This window comes from Melozone crissalis, unplaced genomic scaffold (assembly GCF_028551555.1).
Source record: "Melozone crissalis strain CALT ecotype California unplaced genomic scaffold, PUWL_Pcris_2 ptg000014l_1, whole genome shotgun sequence".
Taxonomy (NCBI): Eukaryota; Metazoa; Chordata; class Aves; order Passeriformes; family Passerellidae; genus Melozone; species Melozone crissalis.
In genome coordinates this window covers 18,558,035-18,584,477 of record NW_026535792.1, presented here as the reverse complement: position 1 = coordinate 18,584,477, position 26,443 = coordinate 18,558,035, and the positions used below count along the sequence as shown (strand labels likewise).

At 57.3% G+C, this 26,443-nt stretch overlaps 2 protein-coding genes across 2 annotated transcripts in view; both read right to left on the bottom strand.

Annotated features, from left to right (window-relative positions):
- Positions 1 to 26,443, bottom strand: part of ZNF609 (zinc finger protein 609) — a 163,039-nt gene that overhangs the window by 34,318 nt on the left and 102,278 nt on the right. The gene's annotated exons all lie outside the window — the stretch shown is intronic.
- On the bottom strand, positions 3,026 to 25,927 carry RBPMS2 (RNA binding protein, mRNA processing factor 2). Its single transcript, XM_054273128.1, has 8 exons — positions 25,868 to 25,927; positions 14,356 to 14,433; positions 13,720 to 13,758; positions 13,046 to 13,108; positions 12,120 to 12,270; positions 11,409 to 11,557; positions 3,341 to 3,410; positions 3,026 to 3,111 (listed from the first exon to the last, which is right to left on the bottom strand). The coding sequence occupies exons 1-7, from the start codon at positions 25,925 to 25,927 to the stop codon at positions 3,348 to 3,350; spliced, it is 603 nt and encodes a 200-aa protein (XP_054129103.1). The 3' UTR covers positions 3,026 to 3,111; positions 3,341 to 3,347.

Sequence of the window (26,443 nt, the reverse complement as noted above, 5' to 3'; positions counted from 1 at the left end):
TATAATTTAAAGCCTTGCACGCTGCCGTCACCATGGCCCGCTGCTCCCGGAGTGTTTCCGCTCAGGTGAGCAGGGATGCGGATGGAGGCCGCAGGGAAGGGCCGGCTCGCCGGAGCTGGGATGGGCTTGGGAGCCGGGATGAAGGCAGAGCTCCAAAGCTCGGGCTGCGGGCGGGGGATCCCATGGGAAGGGGCTGGCAGCCTGCTGTGTGCGGGCAGCCCCACAGCGAGTCACTTCCCGGAGCAGCAGCGCTCGCTCCGCTCCATTCCCAGGCACGGGGGCCAGGCCGCCTATTTTTAGACCTGCCTTTTTTCTTTTGCCTTTTTTTTTTTTTTTTTTTTTTTTTTTTTTTTTTTTTTTCCTTGCTTTCGTTCAGCGCTGCCCTCGAAGGCCTGGGGAGGGAGGAAAACACTGATCCCTGGGGCGGGAAGCTGCGTGGGAGGCTCCGGAGTGCCCCACACAGGGGTCAGCCCGCCAGGCCATGGGGACGCTGGGGCACCGCAGGGAGAGCCCCGGGCCCCGCACGGAGATTCCCAGCGGGACAGGCAGCCCCGGGCCCAGGACTGCCATTTCCATGGGGACAAGCAGCCCCCAACCCCTGCACGGAGATTCCCACCAGGACAAGCAGCCCCTGGCCCTCACATGGAGATTCCTAGCGGGACAAGCAGCCCTGGACCCAGGACTGCCATTTCCATGGGGACAAGCAGCCCTCAATCCCTACACAGAGATTCCCACTGGGACAAGCAGCCCCTGGCCCTCACATGGAGATTCCTACTGGGACAAGCAGCCCCTGACTCCTACAAGGAGATCCCCACTGGGACAAGCAGCCCCCCTAGTCCAGGACTGCTATTCCCACCGGGACAAGCAGGCCCCAGGCTCCTGCATGGAGATTCTCCCCGTGACAAGCAAGCCCTGGCTCCTACAAGGAGATTCCCACAGGGACAAGCAGCCCCTGTCTCCCACAAGGAGATTCCCAGCGGGACAAGCAGCCCCAGGCCCAGGACTGCCATTCCCACTGGGACAAGCAGCCCCTGGCTCCTACAAGGAGATTCCCACCGGGACAAACAGCCCCTGGCCCCTGCACAGAGATTCCCACCAGGACAAGCACGCTCCAGTTCCTACATAGATATTCCCACCGGGACAAGCAGCCCCCGGCTCCTACAAGGAGATTCCCAGCAGGACAGGCAGCCCCGGGCCCAGGACTGCCATTCCTAGCGGGACAAGCAGGCCCCAGCTCCTACAAGGAGATTCCCAGCGGGACAAGCAGGCCTGGGCCCAGGACTGCCATTCCCATAGGGACAAGCAGCCCCCAACCCCTGCATGGAGATTCTCCCCGTGACAAGCAAGCCCTGGCTCCTACAAGGAGATTCCCACGGGGACAAGCAGCCCCTGTCTCCCACAAGGAGATTCCCAGCGGGACAAGCAGGCCCTGGCCCAGGGCTGCCATTCCAGCAGGTACAATAAGGCCACAGAAGGTCGGGCAGCACAGGCAGCAGAGCAGGAGCTGGGCGGGTGCACGGGGAATGCTCCAGCCATGGAGAGCGTTTGCCTTCTATGGAGATCTCCTGCTCTGCTGGCACGGAGGAGAGGCCTCAGCCTCACAGCCGCTGGGAAGGGGGAACAAAAACATCCAAAAGAGCTCAGGGCTGTCCTCGCAGAGGCCTCCAGCAGTTTCACACCACAACCCCCCACAGCACAGCCCCAGCCAGGCCAGGGCTTGCCCTGCTCCCAGGGGTGGGGAAGAGCCAGCTCCTCATCCTCAGCTGCATCCCAAAGCAGCCCGCATCCTCCCAGCCTGGGAAACGGGGCCAGGCCAGGCCTGCAGCATCCCACACCATTCCCACAAGAAAACACCCAAGACCACAGAAAAAGTCACAGCAGCCTCTGGGTATATATATTTTTTTTTTGGTTGCATTTCATATATTATCCAGTTTCACATTCTCATAGGATCAGCAATTATAGAGCAACTTATTCTCAAATCTTTTAATACAAGCGAGACAGCCATGGTCAGATAATACTTAAAGCACTTCAATACCAAGCAATAAGATGCTAAAACAAAAATTGCACAATTTCTTGTTTACTATGCCTGACTGAATCATTGGTACAGAAGACAACCCTTCTTTTTCAAGCTTTTAACTAAACATTAACTTATCTTACAGGATTACAATTTCTCTTTAATAATAATAATAATAATTAATTGCACACAAACACACAAGAAATTCTTTATGATGCATAAATATTTCCTTATTACACATGGTACAAAAATACTCGTACTTCTTTTTTTTTTTGTTCGGTATTCCCATAAGGATGGCTGATTATTTGGCAAGACTGGATGCTCTCCAATCAGAAGAATGTGGGGGGGAAAAAAAAAAAAAAAGAGGTTAGATATTTTACAGCTGTTCTATATATAGAAGTTTGAAGGAGGAAAAAAATAATATAATAACCCTGACTTTAAAACAAGCAGAATGGATGAGAACAAAAACCCAGTGCATCATACTTAAAAAAAAAAAAAAAAAGCATTTTTCAAATTTTTCTGGTCATCCTGGGGAGGGGAGGGTGGAGGTGGGAGAAGGGGTGAGACAAGGACAGTTAGTATTTCTCAAAGCCAAGTCTTCACCGAAGCAAGAGGAAAACCTTGATGGATCAATCCGTTGGGCCAAGACCTGTTGCTAACGGTTACACAAACGCTAGAACAAACAAACTTACACTCACACAGACACAAGTTAAGTGTTTTAATTCATGCCAGAAAACATGCAAAACCCATTTTTGCCTTTCGATTCCTTCAGCCGAGCTGCCCCCGGGGCAGGGGGAGCTGGGGACGCCCAGGACCTGGCCCCGGCTGGGTTTCAGTGCAGCCGGATGGCAAAGCTCAGGCAGGGAGGAGGTCCTGGGAGTGGATGGAGGGAGGGATGGAGGCAGCACACAGCCCGTGGCTGGGGCCACGATGGCTTCACAGTCCAGGGAAAGGGTGCTGGCAGCCCCAGGGGCAGCGCGGCAGGGCGGACGCGTTGTCCTCTGGCCACGTACCCAATCCAGAGGAGGGGAGCGATCGTCCCTGGCACATCCCGCTGTGGAGAGGCAGGGAGGAGGAACACAAGCCCAGGAGAGACACTGTGGGAGAGGAGCACGGTGAGCAGGGCCAGCTGGAGCCGTGTCCTGAGGGTCCCCCACAGCCTCCACCCAGCCCAGGGCCTGGGGGTCTCCCTGCTCCCGTCCAGGAAACCCAACCACATCCCTGGGTGGGTGTTGGGGCTGAGCCCAAGCTCCCATCCCTCCTCCCCCCAAGAGCCCAAGGAAGAGCAAGACAAAGACCTGACTCCAAGAGTAATTAATTACTTACTAATGAACTAACAAAACTGACGAGACTTCCATCCTTGCTGGGTAGCTTCAGAGGGAGGGTACCAGCGCATCTGGAAAAGAAAGCCACGGCAGAGGTCCATGATCCAGGATCACCTCAGCCAGAGCACAAACCTTCAGCTCCTCCAAGCCAGGTGCAAGGTCCATGGAGCAAAGATGTCTCCAGCACGGGAAAGGAGGCTCCAGGGTGAGCTCCAAATACTCCTTGAGTAGCTCCACCCTCAGCCAGCCAAAGGAGGATCTCAAGAGCACACATTAAAACCAGACAACCTCTAAAGGACATGAAGGGGGAAGAAGTGGCTCATCTACTACAGCAGATGCCCATGGAGTTTTCCAAGCCCCAACTCTGCTACCAGGAGTGGCTCCAGGCAAACCACAGCATGGGAAGAACTTGGAAGAGCTGCAAACCATCAAGACTTGGAGGCTTCCTTTGGAAGCCTTGGAGGCAGGTGCTTGCTGCCACCTCTGTTTCTCAGATCTGCTCCTTGCCAAGGAAATGGCTGGATGGGGACCTAACAAACAAACAAACAAACAAGGGACAGTAGCTGAACAGACACTTTCCAGCCCCTTAGGAGACACAGTGAGCTGGCAACACCCAGCCCCACATCCTGGGACATGCAGATGATCCCATCTGGTCAGCAGGGCCCGTGTGTCCAGCTGGGCTGCATCAGCAGCTCCGAGCCTGACAGCAGCAGAGACAAGCCCATGGCACTTGACTGAGCACTGATCCAGCAGCAGGAGCAGCAACTGCAGCTTGGAGCTTGGTCCTGCTGCTGGAGCACAGCAGCCACCCCTCACTCCTCCCTCCCCAGCCACCAGGAGAGAAGCACAGCCTCAGCACGTTCAGGGCTCTGGGAACCAGCACAATGATGGACTTGGTTCTAAGATGGGGAGAAAGTGGCAGAAAACCCCCTGGAGCCCCCTGTGAGCCACCCCCCTTGTCCCATTCATCCTGGCACAGCTGTCCCCTCACCCAGACAAGCCTGGCTAGATGCTCCTCTCCCAAGGATGTGCAGCAGACTGCCACAACCTCTGCACTGCTGCCTGCAGTGGCCAGGTTCTCCCCCACAGGCACTGGGGCTGCAGTGCCAGGAACTGCAGCCACACGAGCCATGGGCCTTGAGTGGCTCCTAACTGAGCCCTGCCAGTCAGCAGCAGCTCTGTCCTCACAGGAGCCCCTCATCAGCTCAGAACAAGGCCAGTGTGGACAAGACTTGATCAACCTGGTCTAATATCCCTGCACATGGCATGGGGGTGGAATGGGATTGGTTTAAGGTCTTTACTAACTCGAACCGTTCCATGGTTCCATAACCTGCTGGGCTCTTGCCAGACACCTTCACAAGGCAAGGGGGTGCCCCTAAATCAGCTCCCAGCTGGCCCCATACCTCACTCCATGGCACAGCATCCCAGTCAGTCCAGCCATGGCAATCAAGGGCATGGAGGCCCTCCTCCCCAGAGAGGGGTCCCACCTGGTGCCAGCAGCAAAGTGCCACCCAGAGTGTCCTTTCCCTTCTCCTTTAGCCTCGAGGGACCTTTGCTGCCCAGTCACTGTGCACAGCCACCACCCAGGAGGGCTGGGCACGGGCAGCAGCATCACTGACACCTTCCAGGGCCACCACAGCAGCTGCCAGAGCAAGGACAGGGGTTCCTTGTCCCTGTCACCAGGAGGAGCTTGCTCAGCTGAGCCACATTTCCTCTGCAGCCGTGCTCCCTGGCCAGTGTGTCCCACTGCACACCCTCCCCTGACAGCTGGAAGCAGTTTCCTCCTGCCCACAGGAAACTCCCCCTTCCTTCACAAGGCTGCAAGAGCTTAACGCTGAGAGCTGCCTCGGCCCCAGGCAGGCTGGGGAAGCAGCACAGCCAGGCCATGTACAGCCAGCCCAGCCTGGTGACCCTCATCCTGCCTCAGAGCCACCCTCTGCCCCCCACTGCAGAGCCTCAGCACCTCCACTTTGAACAGAAGTGCTGCTTTGCTCTTAAAACATGCACTGTAGCTCTGTTCTGAGCTAATTAGCTCATAGTTCATGGCTAATAAACCATCACTGCAGTGGACCACCCCTCCTTGCCTTCCTCTTGCAGGGCTGCAGTGCTCACACACCGACCTCAGCCAGCTGAGCCACCATGGCCCCACAGCCCAGCCCTGCAGGAGCTGCTACAGATGTGACAATCCTGGGTACAACCCAAGGCTCTGACATGCTGGCAGGGGGACAGAGTGACCTGCCAGGCCTCTCAGCCCACAGAAAGATTAAGGGCTTGATGGGACGAGGCAGGAACTCAGTAGGAGGGAGGTTCCCAAAGCCAGCAGAAAACACTGGAAGCTGTGGATCAGAGAGAGCAGATAGCCAAGAGGAGACTCTCTAGGCAGTTTTCTCTTCACACCCCTCCAAACACTACAGCCATCAAAGAGGAAGCTGAGAACTGATGGAGATGTTCAGCACTGGGTGAGGAAAGCCGAGCAAGAGAGGCTTTTACTGGAAGAGACCCTGTTGTTTCTGGAGAGGCATTAGCTCACAGTTGGAAAGGAGTCTGGTCACACCACCAACACATCTCCTGCTCACAGGGATGAGGCAGCCACTGCTGGCCAACTGCAGCAGCCTTCAACATCTGTCCCAGGAACAGCTGGAGAGGAGAAATGTGTGCTTCTGCCTGCCACCCCTCCCAGAGGCAGGAACCTCTCCCTTTCTGCAGCACAACACCAGCAGCTGCCTTTTAAAAGTCACAATGAAATTATAAATGGGGCAGAGAAACAGCCCATCAGAGCCTCACTCTCCTTGTCAACGCCTCCTTTGTCTCTCCCAATTGCCCTCAGAATTTAAGTATCCAACTGTCCACCATCCTCAGGGAGGGCAAATCCTTCAGAAGAGGGGAAGCAAGGACCAAACACACAGGACCCTCCTCAGGGCACCTTTGGCTTGGAGGACCTGCCTTTCCTCTTTAGTTACCTCTAGGTCTGCAGCCAGCCCCAGCATCTCAGAGCTCTGACCTATCTCTACAGCTGGAATGGTCTCCAGAGATCACTCCCTGTGTTCCTGGGAGCTGGGAGGATCCAACCAACACATCCAAGAGCTGCATCTCCCTGCCAAGGTGCTGAAGTGCAGAGCAAACCCTCAGTGGTGCTGGTGAGATGCTCAGCCTGGAGAGATCCACACCCACCCCAGAGCGGGCACTGCACCCTGGCACCTGCTGGAAGGTCCCTCAGGGGCTGGTGTGGGGGCACAATGAGATGTGGGACCAGAGCAGCTCAGCCCAGCACCAGGAACACCAGATGCAGTGGGATCCAGCCCGTGCATCTCAGGTAAGGGAGAGCTGGAAGATCAGCACATCATCCCACAGCAGGGCAAGGAGCATCAGGGACAAGGCAGGCACTGATCCATCCTCTCAGGAACATTTTAACAGGTGTGCATCCATCAGTCCAACACCTTGCACCCCTATGGCTCAGGGAGACACACCCCTCTCTGAGACTGCAGCAAACAAGCATTTCCCTTTTTACAGCAAGTTGTGTTGTTTTCTTTTGTGTTCAGCCAGCCAGGGAGAGCCACTGCTGGCCACAAGTCTCTTGTGAAGGCACAGCAGTCCCTTTCACCCACCAGTTATGAGGACAGCTGCTCAGAGCATCTCCTGCCTGCTTCTCCCTGCCCAGGAGGGAACTGCTGGCTGGGGGCTGCTTGGCCAGCTGTGCCACCACTGTCACTGCAGTTTAGAAAGTGGCCACAAGCATGAACATCTTGAACAAGAGGCTTCACATCTCTGGAGCTTGCCCAGAGAGAAATAATCCTGGGAAGTCCCTACATGACAGCACCAACAGGCAGCAAGTTATTAGGGACAGAAAATTCATCCTGTCTCCAGTCCAGGGTGGGTCTGTCAGCTGTTCCCCTGCAAGGGAAAGGGGGTTGGGACCAACCTCAGCTTTCATCAATGGGATCAGCCTCAACCAGCATCAGGAAGTCCCAAGGTCCTTCCAGGCTCTTGCACAACCACACAGCCACAATGCAGGACTGCTCCCTCCACCCACCACTCACTTGGAACAGGCCCCAGAACCAGAGACCACCTCTGCCATCTCCTGAAGGAGATGCTTCAAGGGAACCTTGGGCAGCCCCCTCCCAAAAATACTGGCATCTGTATGCCCTCAGGCCTTGCCCTGGTTGACTGCCTTGGAAACACCCACCAGGGACTCCAACACATCAGCTGTGTCCCCAGCAACACCCTGTGGCCATGTTTTTATGAGCCAATCCTGCATCCAACCTGCTTCCCATGGCAAGTCCTGCCCCCATGGGTGCTGCCACAGCTGGAAGCATCTCTGCAAAAGAGCTCTAGAAGCATGGATAGCCTTGGCATCCCCTGCTGCCCACTCACAGCCTGGTTTAGAGGCACCCCAAACCAGTGGCTCCGCCTCAGAGACAGTGCAGCCCAACTCCATCCTCCCAGCAATGGACAGCTCTGTCTACCAGGACCAAGCAGAGCAAGACAAGCTGTATCATGGTCTCTGTGCCTGTGTCAAGCTCTTCACATCTTCCCAGGAGGGAAAATTATAACTCAGAAAACTGTGAGGGGCAAAGGCAGACCTGGCCCCTCATCTTTGGTGGCTTCTCTTCTCATGATCACTTCCACAGAGAGAGGAAAAGGTCTGCTCAGCAGGGAGAACTGAACCAGGGCTCATTTCCTTCAGTCACACATCAACCATCCCCCTGCCAACCAGTCCCATCCCTTCCCTCTTCCCAAGCTCCCAGTGTCCTACACCACACACCCCTCTCTCCCAAGGCTGCCGATTCCCTCCATTACAGCTCACACAACCTGGGTCCTGCCTGGGATTTCAGCTTGCAAGAGAGAAGTCAAGCTCCAGGGAGGAACTGGGCTCCATTTCCATTACCAGAGAGGAAAGCAGTGAGATTAGACCCACGATCAGGGCAGGGTCTGTCCCGGGAGGCGATTCTGGAACAAAGTGACCGGCAAGTGCTGTTGTCTACGGTGCCCACTAAAATTTAGTCGTGTGCTATCAACTACCACGTCACTCACCTCCCCCACCGTGTGCCAGGAGTGAGGTCAAGGTGTATTTCTGGTTGCCCTCTAAGGGTCGAGGTTGGGGAGAAACCAGGTTTCTTTCAGGCTGGGTGGCAGGGTGGTGTCTGCCCCAGCCCAACCGGGCTGCTCCCCTCCCAGGCAGGGCCTGGCTGAGGCTGGCCCAGCTGGAGGAGCTGATGTAAGATGGTGCCATGCTGTGTGCGCCATGTCATGTGCTGCCAAGTTGGAGATGTGGGTTAGAAAGAAGGCCTGGCATCTCATTCCCCAGGCTCTGGTGGGTGGGTAGCGTGAGGCCCATGCACTGGGTTGCCAAGGAGATACGGGCTACAGAGATGGGCAGAAGCTTGCAAATCCCACAGTGCACCTTGGAGGAGAGATGGTTACCTTACCAGTCTTTCCAGACGTGGCTGCCATCATGCTTAACACTTCTAGGAATGGAGCTGTGGTACAGCCACTCCACTAGCTGCAATAAGGCATCACTAGGGCGTCCCATCTCCAGGGACAGCTCTGAGCTTCGGGGCTAGCCTGCGCTGGCATCATGGCTGGAGTTCACTAGGGACATCAAAGGAGGGATTTGAGAGAGGGTGGGAGGGAGGGAAGGCAGATGGGACAATCTTAAAGTCAGCAGAGTCCCCGGAGGGGCAGGGTCAGGCTACAGTGCCAGCTGCAGCAGCCTGGTGCCTGCCTGGAGCAGTGCCAAGGCACGGACATCCCAGTAAGCTGGGAGTGGCTTACCAAGGGTTCCCGAGGCCAGGCCAGCCTCTCACCACCTCCTGCCCCTCATCCCTCCTGCCAGCCCTCGGGGCAGCTCTTCAGGAGGCCAGGCCAGGCCTCCTCCTCTCCCCGCTGCTGAACTCAGCTCTGCAAGAAGATGAGCCCTTCAGGTTGAAATCTCTTGTGACAAGACCTTGGTTTAGCTACATCCTCAAGGCTGATCACTGTGGAGCTGCTGCAGCTCTGGCCATCCCCATGGATGCCCTGCAGGCAGCACCAGTCCAGCAGGAGGAAGCACCGTGACCCATAAGGCCACCACAGGAGTGAGCCAGCCCCTCCCAGCGAGGGCAGAGGGCTCAGCACACGGGACCAAGGGCACAGCTTTCAGCCCAGTTTGTGAGCAAAAGTCATCTCCCTGCTGTGCTCCACCCTCAGCTCTACAATGGACAGGGCTCCAGCCCAGAGCTGCCAGCACGAGTAATGTTTAACCCCAGTAAATTTTATTGGTAACATATCCTGTGCCAGGACATGCCCCTGCAGGGTCAGCACTGGCTCAGCACAGCCAGGAGCGGCTGGGACTGCCCAGCAGCCTCTTTGGAAAAGAGAAAACAGCCTGGAGGGGCTGCACTAAGGGGGCTCCCTAAGGCTTGAAGCCCATCACCACCCTTGGACAGGGAGCTCTACCTACACAGGGAGCTCCTCAGGTCTTAGGATGAGGCCAGACAACTTGTTTAGAAACCAGTAACTGGAGGGCAGGAACTAAGAACCCAGAAGGAAAAGATGTAGCTGGAGACCTCCTTAATACCCTCCAGAAAAGTGGACTTTTCTCCTCAGCTTTGCATCATAAAGTTTGCGTGTCTCACCCTCACACTCAGGGTCCCCACACAGTCACCAGTGACCACCCTGGAAGAAACTGCAGTTAAAGTTTCACCTCCCTCAACCACCTCAGCCAGGCCAGAGGGGTTGATTTTTCCTGGTCCTCCCCTTCCAGGGACAATTCAGCCTTGACCACCACCCTACACACACAAGGGGCAGGGAGACACTTCTGTCCTGGGCCACTGAGGAGCACAGCACTGCCCTGTAGGTGTGGGCACCACCACCAACTCCTGGAAAACACCAGCAAGCACAACCTTCCCAGTGAAGAAGCAGCTTGGCTCTGGAGGTCCTTGGAAGAACATTTCAGTGCTCCTCCTGGTCCTGTCCTGAACCCCAATGTGCTTCTCCCTACCCCTCTAGAGCTTCAGCTCAACAATGTGCTTCTCCCTACCCCTCTGGAGCTTCAGCCCAACAACAGCTCACCTGTGGAAGGGCAGAAGGAGAGATCTGCAGGTGTGAGAGGGGCAGGACAGAGGACAGGAGTTGGCATCCACCCCACATGGCATTTGGGAAGCAAGCTTGGCTTGAAGCTGGGCAGTTACCATCACAAAGCTTGCAGGAAGCAACAGGAGGGGGCCAACACAGCTCACTGCCAGCCAGGACAGCAAGGGGAGAGGACACAGCTCCTCCTGCTCTCCACGCAGGCAGGGAAGAGCAGGAGTCAACAGCCTGCCTGGCAGGGCAGAGAGCAGAGGTTAAGCCCCAGTGCTCAGTCCCATGGCACCACAGAAGCAGGCAGAGCACAGCTGGCTGGTCACACTGAGCAGGGAGGGACAAGGGCTTCAAACCAAGCACCTCAACTTGGAATCAGGACACTGCTACTCTGTTTTGACTTTCCCTTTGCATGTTGATGGTTTCAAGGTTTGTGTAGTCTCTGTACATTAAAGCATCTGTCAGATCAGTATAGGCAACCCTACATCCTCAGGTGTCAGCAGGCAAACCTGGGGACAGCAGGTAGCTGTTGCACCTCCAGGGGCTCATGCATGGAATGGCTCTCCTCACCGGCCTGACCAAGGGTGGCTAACACCCTGCTCCATCACAACTCCTCACTCTGGGAAGGCTCTGGTCACTTATCTCCTGCAGGACACCCTCCTTCAGCTTTGGGAGTGTGGCTGAGCCCCTCAATTGAGCTCTGCTGCATTTGCTGCGACTCAGGATGGCATTTCACAGTTATGTTACGTGCAGCAAGCATTTCCTCCCAGCACTCCCCCAGCGGAGCTCTCTGGCCATGGGGACCAACAGGAGCAGCCAGAAACGGAGCCCTGAGTGCGGGGTCAGGGATCCCCAGCCAGCCCTGCCTGCCCTCCCTGCAGAGCGCTCCCCGGGCTGCCCTGCGGCGGAGCCAAGGTGCAGAGGGCAGGGCGGGGGCGGCCAAGCGCGGCCCGCGGGGATGGCGGGGACACGGGAGGGACCAGCCCCGCTCGGGACGGGGACAGACTCACCTGAGCGTGCAGAGCGGCGGCCGCGGCTGCCGCTGCCGGGTACGTGAAGGCGGCGTGGGGGATGGCCGGGGTCAGCTCCGTGGTGTACAGCGGGTAGGGAGCCCACGCCTCCGGGGACGCCGGGATGAGAGCCGCTCCAGTCAGGTCATCTAAGGAGGGGGAGACAGGGGACAGCGTCCCAGGACTGTCCTGCTTTGCGGACAGCCGGCTCCGGATTACCCACCCCAGGCTAAAGCTTTGCTCTGCCACCTTAATCAGGTGTAAAATCTGCGTGCAAGCTGCTCCTCCAGCCTCAGCCTCGACAGGAGAACCCAGGAATGGGTCACATTACAGCCCCACGTGGGCTCTGGACACTGGTCCACACAGCAGCCACAGGATGCAGGCCAGGGGGCTCAGAGCCACATTACAGCTCACCCCATAAGCCTCAGCAGGGCTACTTAGCCCACCAGGCTACGCAGAGGGTGATGGCACAGGACTCACCCTTTATGCTTCACATTTAGGGACGCTTTAAAAGATTTATGGTATCACTTGAGCTACCAAATGCAACTTTCATGTCTCAACAGTTCTGTGTTGTCCAGATGCCTGTTACTGTCCTGCGGCTCCAACATCCTGCTGGCCTCCCTGCCCTGGCAGATTTCAGAGGTGGGTCTGGGCTCCTCTCCATTCTCAGAGTTGGAGCCACAAGCCCCCAGCCCCTCCCAGCATACTCACAGGGGTCCCGTGCAATGAAGTGCGCACCCAGGGCAGGGTGGATGTTGGTGGGGTTCGGGGTGGCCATCAGCTTGCTCTTGGCCATCTTGGTGTTGGCTTTGGCGAACTCTAACCGCAAGGTCTGCGGGTTCTCGGGGTCGAAGCGGATGCCCTGTCACAGAGAGAGCACAGGGCCCTTTCAGAGCTGGAGCTCCAGCCCAAGCACAGGCCGTGGTTACTCATGGAGCAAAAGCCAGCTGAGGAACCAAGGCCACCACTCTGCAGTCACATGCCCAGGTTTCTGTCACCTCACTGCAACACTCAAATTCCCATGTGCTTTTATTTTTACTTTTAGCTGGCCTAACATTAGACCACTATTTCCAACATGAGGGACACAGTTCTGCTCCTTATGTGCAGTTCGCCAACCACTACAGCAGGGATGGATATCAGCATGGCTCAGGAAAGGTCTGTGAGCTGAAGCTGGGGTAACTGTCTATACTGGCATTGAAATAACCCCATCTGTGTGGGAGCTCCCATCTACACCTTCTGCCAGCCTGAGCAGAGACACTAGCAGGTGTCACAAAGCACAGCAGAACTGTGTCTTGCTGACCAGATCCCACCAACACTCCTGCAGGATGGGGATCATTTTGGGTGTCCTTTCCATGCTGACCACCCTCACCATATTTTCTTGAGTCACAGCAGGTCTCCACACCCTCAGAGCTGTCTTCCAGTGGTCAAAAACTACACAGAGACAGCTTGCATCCATTTGCCCAGGCTGATGTCAGCCTTGAGCAGCTCTCCTGCCTCCCTGCTGGGATGCTGCAGGACCATTTCACTTCCACAGTCCAGGCACACTGGTAGATGCCCTGCCCTGTCTCTGCCCTCACTCTGGGCCCAGCAAGGCACGTGGCCCCAGCCCTGCAGCCCCCAGCACTTTGGGTACTCACATTCAAGGCGTTCTTGGCTGCTTCAGCGCCAGCCCGGCTGTCGAAGGTCACAAAACCCACTGGCTAAAAGAAACAGTACCCATTTCAGTTTGGCCAAAAGAAACAGCACCCATTTCACTTTGGCCAAAAGAAACAGCACCCATTTCACTTTGGCCAAAAGAAACAGCACCCATTTCACTTTGGCCAAAAGAAACAACACCCATTTCACTTTGGCTAAAAGAAACAACACCCATTTCAGTTTGGAAAATCTTCCAGCTCCTCAGGCTGCCTTGCCACCCCTCTGCCCCACACAACCAGCACAAAAGACCATCCTAAGCTGCTCAAGAGCTTTAAGCAGAGCTTGGGGCATTGGCTCAAGATTCCTGCTCTGATCTGCTCCCACCACAAATGTTTTGGTGTTATTACATGTGGGGACATTGCTCACCCTGACAAGCCCCCAGCACGGCAGAGGGGAAGGCTGATGGCCGCACAAGGCTTGGGGCTGAAGCCTCAGGGCTCACCCAGGGCAGCAGGAGGAGACATTCAGGACATGCTGGGTCAGTAGAACCCCTCAGTGTGGCTGATGCTGGCCCAGACAGTGCATTACACACTGGAACGGGATCTGTCCCCTCTCCCCTCCTGGCATGTCCAGTTTAACAGCAAAAGCCAAAAATACCCAGGCTGGAAGGAGGTACCTGCTTTGAAGTCAGCTTGATCAGTGACCCCTCATAACCCTGCAGGAGAGAAGAGACAAGTCAGCGTCAGGCTCCTGAGGAGGCCATGCTAAACCAAGACACAACACGACAGCTCCAGGAGCTCCTGCAGCACCCAGCCCTCCCCAGGGCAGGGGACAGAGCAGAAACAGGGACAGTAACACTTCTTTCCCACCAGTAGGGAAGACTGGGGACAGAGCAGGGATTTTGGCTCTTCCATCCTGGCCCTTTGGGGAAGAATTCAATTTTCTAGATCTTTATCCAGATGAGCACCCTGCCCTGGCTAGCGTCTAGAGAAAGCAGAGCACCCTCCCTGTGCTAGAGGAGTGCAGAGAAGGGAACCCCACGTGCCCTGAGACAGCCTGGGTGGTTATTGGAGGAGAATGGAGGGTCTGGGGGATGAGGACACATCCTCAAGGAAGGGCTGGTCCAGCTGAGCAGCAGGGCTGACCAAGCAGCACAATTCCAATGGCAGGCTCCAGCTGAGCACAAGTTATGGATCCCATGCTGGCTTCAGGTTCCCATATCATCCCTACTTCCCCTGACAGAGCTTTGGTGCCAGGTCACCCACAAACCAGCATCTTTCCCTCCAAAAGCCAGATCTGAAGATCTCCTTACCTTGAAAGGTCGGAAGAGAAGGTAGAGCTCTCTGGGTTTGATATCCACAGGAAGGCCACTGACAAACAGCGTCCGTACCTGGGGAGAGGCCAAGCAGCTGTACTGAGATGTTTGGTGATGTTTGGTGCCCAAGTAGCTGTACTGAGATGTTCAGTGATGTTTGGTGCCCAAGCAGCTGTACTGAGATGTTTGGTGAGGTTTGGTGCCCAAGCAGCTGTACTGACAGGAGATGCTTGGTGCCCAAGCAGGAGCACAGAGCCAGCTCAGAAGTGCACTAAGAACAGGACACCCTGCATCGAAGGTCCACTAACCCTTCCCTGCATTAGGGAGTGTTGGCCAGGATAAAACACACCCAGCCCTTTGATCTCCAGCTCAAAGGATTGATGCCTTTACAAAAATTCAGTCCCTGGCACCGTGGCCTGGGTTGATGAAGGCAAGGACAGCAGCCCCACAGCCTGACAGGGCACGATGGCTAAACTGGCAAAGACCACACACTGCCACAAGAACCAAGTTTGGCACATCCCAAAGGTCCAAAGGGACCAGAACAAACCCCAGTTCTCTCCAGATCTTTCTCCAGATCCCACACTGGATCTCCTCTCCTCAACCCACCCACTTTAATTCCATCACCAATTCAAAGGCAGCCCTCAATTTTGAGAAACACTTCACTGCCCCTTTTGACTTCTGCAGCAGCCCCAGAACATGACTGCAGGAAGATTTTTGGGTCCATCCCAGCTCCTCCCTAGCACACCTCAGACCCTTCAGGAGCTGCTCCCAAACCCCCTCTCAGAGCAGTTCTTCTGCTGTGCCCAGCCAAGAGCAGCTGTGCTGGGTCAAACCCCTGTGGCCATCTGCTCTTCCCAGGCTGTTCAAGTCATGGACCAAGTCCAAACACACTCATGTCAAAGCAAAAAAACACAGTGCCAGAGGAGGGTTTCAATAGATAATCCATTAAAGTTATAGATAATAGTTCACTTGAATAACCAGGAAGAGAAACTGCTGAAGGCTCAGGGCCTGGGAGAACCCTGCTCAGCAGTCAGGCTCACCACGAGCACCTTCTCCCTGCACCATTCCCATAGGAAGCAGCATGATGGAGCTGCAGAGGCTTTTTAAAATCAGCACAAAGCTGGAAGTTATGCACAACCAAAGTCACGAAGACACTTTGAACACTTGTCAATATGAACAAGGAGCAGGAACCCCAGGCCAGAGTTCATCTCCTGGCCTGCTTCCAGCTCAGACTGACCCCATTATGTTTGCAGGGCAGAAGGGCTCTGCTCCCTTTTTGTTTTGCTCAGCCATTTCCTTTCTCCAGGCAGAGTGGGCTGTATCCAAAACCACTTTTACCAAGCATGTGCTTGCCCTGCTCCTGGGCTGGAGGCAGACCTGGAAACACAGGAGCCCCTGCCTCTGTAATTCTTTGGGGGCAGCCAGATAGAGACTCCACCACACAGGGAAGTTTCTCTTGCTTTCAGATGGTAACTCACCTCCTTGAGCTCCTGTGCCAAGGCAGACAAATCCCATTCCCAGGGTAAAGCCCCTCAGGATGAACAGTGATTGTGAAAGGCTTGGGGTGCTCCTGCTCCCCTGTGCATGCTGAGAATAAGAGCTGCCACTGTCCCCCATTAGTGTGAGGAGCCTTCTGTGGCCCAGCACAGCTCAGGAGCAGAACCAGAGCACCCTTCCCATCCCCTCACCCTTCAATATGGATGCCTCTAGCACACACTCCTGCTTAGCCCTGCCTTGGGAAGCAGGATGCCACGTGGAGCACTCAGGAACACTTTCCAAGCCCAGGCTCAGTCTGACAGGCTCCCCAACCATCCCACCCCACATCTGATGCTTTAAGGCACTGCTCCAAGGCCACCCCATGCCTGGACAGAGGGGACAATGCCACTGCTCCCTGGCTTGCTGCCTGCCTCAAAGACCTCAGCGCGAGCTCCGCAGAGCGTTCCCAACAGACCCACAGCCATCTCAGGCAGGGAGGACTGCAGAGTGTGGTGGCACACATGTGCCTCAGCCATGTGAAAGCATTGTCCCTTTTCAATATTTCAGGATCCAAGTGCGCTCAGCCCCCAGAATGGATTTTTCCTTCCGAGCAGATGAAATCCACATCCCTGTTGGGTCTGTAAATGGCCCCGTGATGCGTCACTGGGTAACTCCTTGCGACAGGCGTGACAGGACGGGAGATGGTGGTGGCTCAGGGAAGGGGGAGCCAGAGCTGGGGCCCTCACATCAGCCTGAACACAGCCCAGGAAAGCTCTTTGTCAGAGGGAATAGCCTCCCAGTGCCAGCCCCATAAGATGCTGCCAAGGACAGGAGCAAGAAATCTCTCGCCACCCAGAGGTTTCCCTTGGCCTCCAAGTCCTGTTTGTCACCATCCACAGCATTGAAAAGGCTTTGGAAAGCCAAGCCACAGCACCCAGCAAGGGCTACCACTGCCCCAAAGCCTGGGCAATTCCAAATGCCACCAGCCAGCCTCTCCAAAGAGGGGCTCAAGGCAAACCAAGGAAGGCCCTGCTCAGAATGGCTTGTTGGAAGCAACAAGACCAAGGAGCTGGTTTTATCTCTGCAATTCAGCACATCCATAAGGGATCTACAGAAGGGTAAGGAAAGAGGGAGACCAAGTTATTCAGTGAAGGGAGGGTGAGGCTGGTGGGAGACCTGAGCAATATTCTCAAGGGACAGAGTGAGCAAAGCCAGAGGGAGCTCACTTCCAACAGCAGGAATAAAGCAAAGGAGATTTAGGTTACCCCACAGGAGGCAGCTCACCAGTCTGAGCCTCCTGTGCACTGTGGGCAACCTGCTCCAGCTTCTTCCCCTGCTCCCAAAAGAGAGGAAGCTGTAGATGAGGGCAATGGGGTCCAGACAAGCATCTTCCAGTGGATTAACCAAAGTGGGACTCTCCTACAGCCCAAGTGCTGCAGGCTTTGAGAGCCCAGTGGTACCACCCTGGGCTGACAAATCCAGCATGCCACAACAGGATAACTTCTGCTAAAACATGCCCTGCTTCAGGTCCCTGCCACCCAACACCAAATCCAGCCTCCCCACAGTGCATCTGGAAAAGGCACAGGACAAAAGCCACCAAACCAAACAAAACCACCATCAAAAATATCCATCCAGGGCTGGACCAGGAACTGCCTGGGCCAAACTACACGTGCAGACATCCAGCAGGAGCAGATCTCCAGGAATGCCACGTTCTTCTGCTGATCCTTAGGCTGTGATGCCAGGTGAGAGCAGTCACATCCCACCCACGGCTCTGCACTGGGCACACAGGGGAAGCAGGACAGGGAGCAGCTCTCACCTGGGACAGCCCAGCAGGGTCACCCTGCTGCAGGCCCTGCAGAAAACATTCTCCCTTCCCCTCGGGGGATGTCCCCAGCCCAAACACCTGATAGAGATGGAGGAGAGCCATGGAAAACAGCATTCATGCCAGGAGGGACAGGACCATCCAGGCCATGCCAGAGAGGGAGGATCCCAGCACAGCTTCCCACGCAGGGGGAGGAGGGACAGGACAAACCATTCACCCTGGAGTTCTCAGTGTCAGCCCCTGCACAAGGGACACACACCTTGCGCCAGCACACACCAAGGCTGCAAGGGAGGGAAGCAGCAGCACCTGTGCTGCCACAGCCCCAGCACAGCTCCCACAGCTCCTGGCCACAGCTGCTTTGCAGTAAGAGCTCTCAAAAGAGAGTTCTGAGCTGCCCTGCAGCCCCAAAAGGGTTGAGTAATGTCAGAAGTGTCTGGTGCCAGGGCACAGGTACCCTGAGGGTGCAGTGATTGGGGTTTTTCTGTTAGAGCACTGCTCTAAATCCCCCTCCTGGAGCCAGCAAGGCCAACCCTCCCCTCTGGAGAGATCAGCCCTTTAACTGCATCACCCACAGCACAGCTGGGGCTACTCCAGCCCCCCAGAACTGGCCTGGTCCTGGATCCATACTTGCAGCACAGCAGTGGCTCAGAGACACCCGAGCACAGGTGTGTTTAAGGCACCACACCAAGGCCACCCCACGCCTGGGCAGAGGGGACAATGCCACTGTTCCCTGGCTTGCTACCTGCCTCCAACACCTCAGCGCTTGCACTTCAGCATGAGCTCCACAGAGACCCCAACAGACCCCCAGCCATCCCTTGCAGGGCAGGAATGTGCTCTAATGCCTCCCCCACATTGTGCTGTTGGACACTTCCCCTCTCCAGGAAGCCACTCCAGTCTCACACCAGCTTTTCCTAGAAACTAGGAAAAACCATTTCCCACTAGTTCACACCAACATGTCCACTGAGCCTTCTTCCTGTGCCACCAGCCCGTGCCACCCTGCTGAGGACGGGGACAAAGCTCTGCCATAGCATCCTAAGGGCACTTCCCATTCTGCTGCCAGGAGCTCAGGGACACGGACCACAGGGACACGGACCACAGCTTTTCCCAGCGGGGTGCCTGCCTGCTATCGGGGAGGCCTGAGGGGACACAGAGCCCGGTGCTGGTGGTTGTGATGCCGCCAGGGCCACTTGACGCCAGAGCGCTGGAATGCGGCGAGGCTGCGCTGCCCCGGAGCCGCGACTTATAAGGCACGGACGGGAGCTTGCACAACAGGGCTGCGGGGAGGGGAACGCACCGACTGCACCGGCGGGGCTGGAAAATGGGACGGGATCCTCCCCTCGGTGTCTCTGGGGATGCAGGGTCCTGCCATTGCAACCTGGAGCTGGTTTGGTCCTCAGCACAGTCCAAGGAACCGCAAGGAGAAAGCGGGGAGAGAGGGATGTGCGGTGCGTGAGGGACAGCTGGGCAGGCGAGCAGGGCAGCCTCCATCACAGGGCAGGAATCCCGAGAGAAAGGGCTTGCAACTGGCTACAGCACTGCTCCGTGCCTCAGTTTCCCCTCCATCAGCCAGAGGAGAGGCGGCAAGAGCCGGGGCTGCTGCCCCAGCAGAGCTCCGCTGTCCTCGAGCACGATCGCACCGAGCCCCGGCAAAGGACCGGGAGCTGCTCCAGCCCGGATGCCCAGAGCCTCCCAGGCACTGGAAAGATGCTCACCCATCCCCAGAGGGGAAAGAGGGCCTTGAACATTCCCCAGCGCTTCAGGCATTTCCCCCCAAAACCAGCCTTTTGTACAAAAGGCACACGAGAACCAACATCCCCCCAGCCCAGAGGGAAGAGGGCTGACCACAAGCCAGCCCAAGTGCAGCACTGTGTCCCCTCACAGCCAGAGCAGCCTCTCCCCCACGTCAGGCAGGGGATGTCAGCAGGGCTCAGCCACCCCTGCGGTCAGGGAGGAGGAAGACACTGACAAGGGGGAAACAGGAGAGGCACCAGCCCCACTCTGGGAGAGCAGGATGCACATGGGGGCTGATAAACCCAGGCACAACAGCACAGCACCCAAGAATAGACCTCGGCCTGGCAGAGGAAGCTCTGCTGGCGTGGCTTGGCCATGATGCCTGCTCCTGCTATCAGGTCCCATCACTTCTCTCACAAAAAGAGCAGCACCCAGATGGGTTTGGGGCACAACAGGGGCTCAGAGCTGATGGAACATTTGGAAAGGTGAGCCTCACAATCCACAAAACATTTCTGTCCACCAAGGCAGCTCCCAGCACAGGGAGGGCCTGGCTGAGCACCCTCAGGCTGCCTTCATCACCTTGCACCTTGCCAAGAGGGGACAGGCTCCAGTGCCACAAGCCAATGTGCTGAAGGACACTCACATCCATGCTGGCCCTACCCAGCCACCACACTGAGCCCTGGGCTGCAGACACTCTCAGGTGTTGGGGACACCTGTCACCATCAGCTGGAGCCATGGGCTTTACCTGCTATGGAGCAGCTTTTCCTGCCCACACCCAGGCACCTGCTCTCCAGGCAGCAGACAGTGGTGAAACGGGCTCCTCCCCAGGGCAGAGACTGGCAGGAGACATGGGTCTGCAAGCAGGACCCTCACCAGAAACATTCTCACCTCAGATCCTTCATTGAGCACATCTCTATCTGCCTCACCCCACCACACAATGACTCCTGGGCACTCTTCAGTGCTGCGCCTCCCAGGACACATCCAGAGGCAGAGGAATCTCTCCTCAAACCAACCCAATTTGGGCAGCACACCAATGGCCATGCCCCAGCCCCATGCAGCGTGTCAGGTACCTCCACAGCCCAGCAAACCAGTGTCCATAAAACCCAGGTGATGGAGAGCTGGAAGCTCACAGCAGCTCCTCACTGTGGACAGCAGTTATTGGAGTGTCACCCCAACACTGAGAGACCTCTGGGGACACCAGGAGGGTGACAAGCACCCCCAGGACTGAGCCAACACTGCATCAGCCCAGCTCTTAGCAAGACAGCACCACTAGACAGCAGGGAAGGGCTGTGCTGCCAAAATATGGACCAAAAGTGCCAACCTAAATCCACAATATGTCCTCTGGCTGATCTCTCCCAATCCATGGCTCATGTTGCACTTCAGGCCATTGCTACAGGTGACCCAGGGCAGCTACACATCAAGGGAGACAGAACTCCTGTCCTTGGAGCAGATGGGAAGGACACACATCCAACAGCTTCTGACCCACAGACACACCCCACGACCGACCCCACAGCAATGCAAGAACCTGACACCCCCTGCAGCACAGGAGGGCAGGCACCACCCCAAACATCTCCACAGCTTCTCCTGGGCTCTGCAGCAGGGCTGGAGAACCTCCACAAGGATAAAGCCATGCACTAGGCACTCAGGTTTCCAGCCATCCCAGCACACCAGGACCCAGAGCATCCTTGCCAAGCCTGTAGCACCCACTTCTGCCATGCCAAGGGTCACCTGGTGCCACTACTCCCTCCTCATCAGATGTGCTGCCTGGCTCAGGATCACACTCACTATGGGCCAGGGTCAGCAGCTCCAGTGTTGGGGCTGTGCCCCACTGCCCTGCCCCTCATCAGGGGTCAGGCACACAGGGGGAACCTGGTTTCCACTATCCCACAAGGTGCAGGAAGATGCTGAGTCTTGTAGCAAGGTCTAACCACCTCACTTCTGCAGCCATGCCACTGTGAAGCTTCAAGCTGAAGCCTTTATTTCAGGCAGAGCTCCACAACAGGCAGCAGAGTTGCTCTGTGACCCAAAAAGCAGCAATCTCTCCAGGATTTGGCACGGCCAAGACCAGCAAAGCCAAAGGATCTTTCACTCCACAACTTCCCACATTAGTTCCAGCAAAAGTCTTGAATTCCTACAGTGCCAGATCCTCAAGCAGAGCTATGAGGAAGGACAACCAAGCCTGGACTACTCTTAGCTGCCTCCCAGACATCTCAAAGGGCATCCCTCCTACTTTGGTGAGGGCAAAGCAGAGACCTAGAAAGGGAACCATTGAGTTTGGCCCTTCCTAACTTCCACAGGCACCACCAAAAATCCATTAATTGTGAGGCTAAGGAGGGAAAGTGCTGCTCAGCAGCTCCTCAGGAAGACTCATTCTGAAGCTGGGTCTCATTTAATAGCCCAGCTGGCAGGAGAAAGAAATTACCCCATCACAGGGACTAGTTGAGCTGGGATGTCAATGCTCAGACTCACATCTAAGAAATTCAGATTTGAAAGAGTGAGACAGGAGAAGGAAGCTCCTTCAGAGGGTGTTCACAGGACACAAGGAGATAATGGGCAGATTCCCACATCCCTCCTCCTGTCAGAGCAGCTCCGTGCTCAACCCAAGAGCAAGAGGATGTCTGGGAACACACCAGTTCCCAGCACCCCTGTGTGCACGGTGACTCCAGGGTGTCTGCTCAGCCAACAATCTGTCACTGACAGAAAGCTGTATCTAACACTTAGGGGGCTTTAGGATGCATGAAAACAGCTCTGAGGCACCGTCCTGCCCCAGCCAGGCCAAGTGCAGGAGGATTAACAAGTGGTGACTGTAACTACTGCAGCTTCATGTTCCTCACAGTGAGGAGCAGCATCAGAGGAGACATTTGACTCCTGGACTCACGCTAACCTTATTTGTTTGCAGCTGCAGAGCTGGAATCCACACATGCACGAGGTATCTAGGTCCACTCAAGCAGAGATTACAGAAGTCAAGAGATGCCTGGCACCAGTCCATGAAGTGCTACAGACATCCAGCACATAACACAGCCCACTCACCAGCAGCATTCCCAGGCAGCTCCAGCAGCTAAGGAAAAGGGGATGTAGAATTTGCTACTGAGGAGGTTGTCTGCAAGCCAAGAGTCTCTGCCTCTCCAACACAGAGTTTTCTAACCCACAGCCTTTCATGGACCAACAGGGAAGATCACAGAATTACATAAGATTTAGTTGAGAAAGGATCCTTAAGACCATCCCATTCCACCCCCTGCATGGACAGGGACACCTTCCACTAGACTAGGTGGCTGCAAGTCCCATCCAGCCTGGCCTTGAACACCTCCAGGGATGGGACAGCCACAGCTGCTCTGGGCCGCCTGTGCCAGGGCCTCACCCCACCACATGGAATTATTTCTTCCTAGGATGACCCTCTCTGGCAGAGCTTAGCCAGCTCCTCACCTGGGCTCTCCCAGCACACCTCACATTTAACACTTCCCACCTTCAGCAGTCTGGGATCCCCAAGCTCCACCTCAAGAGCAGCAGCCATGGAGCTGCAAACAGGCCCTTGAGACCAGCCAGGAGGACACACAGCATCACCACAGACTTCAGCTGCCAGCTCCAGATCCCTCCTGCTCGTGGCACACCTACAACTTCCCAGTGACCTCCCAGGAGAGCAAGAACTAATTTCTAGAGTAGAACCAACATGTCTGCACCAGGCACGCCAGAGAGCAGGGTGAACACACCGGGTTTTATTGCCATGCAGCCATGGCCACAACACCCAGCGTCCACGGGCAGCATGAGAGCTCCTCCAGCTGCTGGAAAAAGCTCTGCGTGCCCCAGGGGTGGGAGTGCAGCACCCAGGCCTGTCCCACACTACCCTTCGGGGCTGCCAGGAGAGATGCAGCCACGCAGATCGGTGCCTGGGCTGCCTGGAAAATTAAACAGAAGATAGCAGCGAGTGGGGAGGGATCTCGTTTGGGGAGGTGTCTGGTGAGGAACAGCAGGGACTGACATTAGGCCCTGTTTGTTTAACATTCCCGTTAACGACCTCGAGAGGAGCGAGAGGCATTCCTGTCCTCCGCATGTCACCCGCCAGGAAGCGGCTGCTGCGAGATCCAGGGGCTCGCAGATAAGATAAAGGGAGAGGCTGAATTTGGGAGCTTGGCCCCGCTGTATCTGGGGCACACGGCGCCCTTCTGTGGGGAGGCAGGGAAGGAGGTGCGTGGTGGGGGGGACTGGGGGAGTGCCCACAGCGCTGGGATCTGGCAGGGTTATCCTTGCAGTGTGGGAAAATATTCCAGCACACCCTCCTGCATGTGCTGGGACTGAAGGATTCCACTTTGCACCGAACGTATTTATCGCTCTGTATCAAGGGGAGCTTCTGGGCAAGAATTTGGGCCCCCCAGACCATGCTGGGATCCTGGACACAAGGTCACTCCTTATGCCTCCACTAGGCTCTGCAGTGAGGAACAGCTCCTGGCCAGCCAGGAGGTCCTGGGAAAACAAGGATTCAGAGCAGGCTCAGGGTAGCCACCATGGAGCCCAAATCGTGCTCGCCACCCACGGTGTTATTTCTGTTGGATTCTGGTGGAGAAAGGACTTTCCAACAGCAATCCCACCAGGCACAGGGACATTAACCCCCACCAGTCCCAGCCTAACCCAGGTGGTGGGTATTTTGCTGCAGCCCTGGGTGCAGGGGGACAGACGCACCCAGCGAGGACACAGACCATCCAACAGGGCGGGCAGACCATGTTCCTCCCTGCAGCTCCTGGAGGCTGCACAGCGGAGAGCAGGAGCCCCTTCTGTCCAACCCCTGCATGCTCCCCAGGGGTGCCATCTCCAACTCAGCTTTCCAGCCATCAAGCTCCACTCCTGGGAGGACCAGCCTCTCCAGAGGGTGAGGATTTCCTGAAATGCTCCAGCACCCGCTTTGCCAAACAACCACCGGGCAGTGGGGAACACACTGGCTCTTGCCCAGCACCAGAAGCTCACCTGATCACCACCTGTAAGGCACCAGCCCAGCTGGAGCAACACCACTGGGATGGGATTCACCAAGTGGCACCAACCTCAGGGACCTTTGAACGCCAGTCAATAATTGGATTGAAGAGCGGCATAGAATCTTCCGAGCGCTCATGCACAGCCTGTGAAACCCTCAGGTACCAAACCTCCCTCCACCAGGAGCGGCATAGGGCCCCAGGTGTGGCACAGGGCCCCAGGTGTGGCACATGGGCCCAGGTGCTCAGCCCACCCACAGCAGCGGCACCCGGTGACACTGGGACACGCCACCCGCAGCATCCCCATCCCATTGCACCAGCGCATCATCAATGCCCTGCTCCACGCTGCGGACAGCACCGCTCCAGCCACCACCTGCCAATCCATTCCAGGCCATTGCTCGGGTCCCCCTGGCCGGGGCCGGGGCCCAGGGGACACGGTGGCCCCGTGTCAGCTGGCGTGCCGGCCGCGCTGCCCGGTGGGTGGTGGAGCAAGCCAGGCGCCATGTTGCGGCGGCGAGAGCGCACGGAGGACGGCGAGGGGAGGGGACTGAGCACCTCCCCGGTGCTGAGCGCCAGGCGCTGAGGACTGCAGCAAAACGTCTCCATGGCCAGGCATTTTCCAGAGCCCTCTCCAAGATGGAGGGCGGCTAGTAACCCACTGTGGCGATACCTCCTCCAGGGGTGCGGTGATGGCATCAGCCAATGGCTCCAACAGCCAAAGCGCAAATGTGGAGGGCTGCAAGATCTGGCGTGTGGCTACAGACAACTGACCCTCACTAGCCTTCCCAGCCCTGAATCCAGCATCGTCCAGGCTGTGGTTTGCAGTGGTATCTGGGGGAAGGGGCTGTCAGCAGGTCAGGTCAGTCCTGCAGCCCCAGCCAGGCTGCCAGCACACACAGAGCAGGGCAGGGGCTCCTCCACTATTGTCCAAGTGTCTCCCCTGCAGCCCACACGGGCAGAACGGTGCTGGATCCAGGAGCCCTCCAGCTAGAGGGACGTGGCAACAGGACACCATGCCCACGGGCACCGGCTGCGCTGGATGGAGCAGGGACCTGCCAGCCCTCTGCCCCACAGGGCTGCAGGGACACCGGGCTGAGCACGGGACTCGCCCTGCCCGGCCCCAGCCCCTCCTCGGGGCGGCCCGGGGACTCCAGCACCAGCTCGCCAACACCTCCGTACTCTGTTTCCCACAGCCTGCCCCCAGCTCCCCAGCCCGCAGCAGCCCCGGCGTCTGGGCTCCGGTTCCTCGACGACCCGGGGCTCCAGCCGTGACACCGGGTCCTCTATTCCCCAAAGAGGCGCTGCGCTCCTTCCCGGTTACCCGTCCGCGGTCCCCGATCCCGCCCTGCTCCATCCCCGATACCCCAGCCGCGGTTCCCCGACGGCGCTGCCCGCGCTCCGCCCGCCGTCCCCCGACACCCGGGCGTTCCATCCCCGCCGCCGCTCTGACCCAGCCCCAGCCCCGTTCCCGAGCCCCGGCCGCTCCGCTGTCCCGGCGCCGCTCGCCGCTCCCGGCTCCCACCTCCTCCTCGACGGTGCCGCCGCCGTTGGTGTGCTCGGTGTCCTTGTTGAGGTTGCTCATGGTGGGGTGCCGGGGCGGGGGTGTGCCGGCTGCTCCGGAGCTCCGAGGGCCGAGCCGGGTGCGGGTGCCGGTGCGGTGCTGGTGGCGGGGGCGGTGCGGGCGGCGCTGCCCTCCCGGCTCACATACGGCGGCCCGGGACGGCGCCGCTGTTAAGGGCCGGGCCGGGCGGAGCGGGGCCGAGCGGAGCGCAACGAGCCGCAGCTGCGGGGCCGACGCGCCCCAGCCCCAGCCCGAGCCGCCGCTCCCGGTGCCGCCACCGCGCACCGAGCAGCGGGGCCGGGACCCGCCCGCCTGCCCCGCCCGGGGCCGCCCCCGGCCGCCAACGCCGCCAATCCCGGCCCGGCCCGGCCCCCCGGGACCGCGGGGAGGGTTTTTTTTTGTTGTTGGGCTCGAGTTATTTTAATTATTTTTTTTCCCCTCCTTTCCACGAAAAACTTTGTCAACTTTGATGAACTTTCGGGTTTCGACTTTCTTAAAGGGCCCGCCGGGCTCTGAGCTCGCGGCGGGGCTGTGCCG

Coding starts and splice junctions, on each gene's coding strand:
- RBPMS2 (XM_054273128.1), bottom strand. CDS start 25,927: ATGAGCAACCTCAACAAGGACACCGAGCACACCAACGGCGGCGGCACC. Junction 13,109..13,719: donor TCAAGCTGACTTCAAAGCAG/GTACCTCCTTCC, acceptor TGTTTCTTTTAG/CCAGTGGGTTTTGTGACCTT. Junction 12,271..13,045: donor CAGCCAAGAACGCCTTGAAT/GTGAGTACCCAA, acceptor TCTCTGTGACAG/GGCATCCGCTTCGACCCCGA.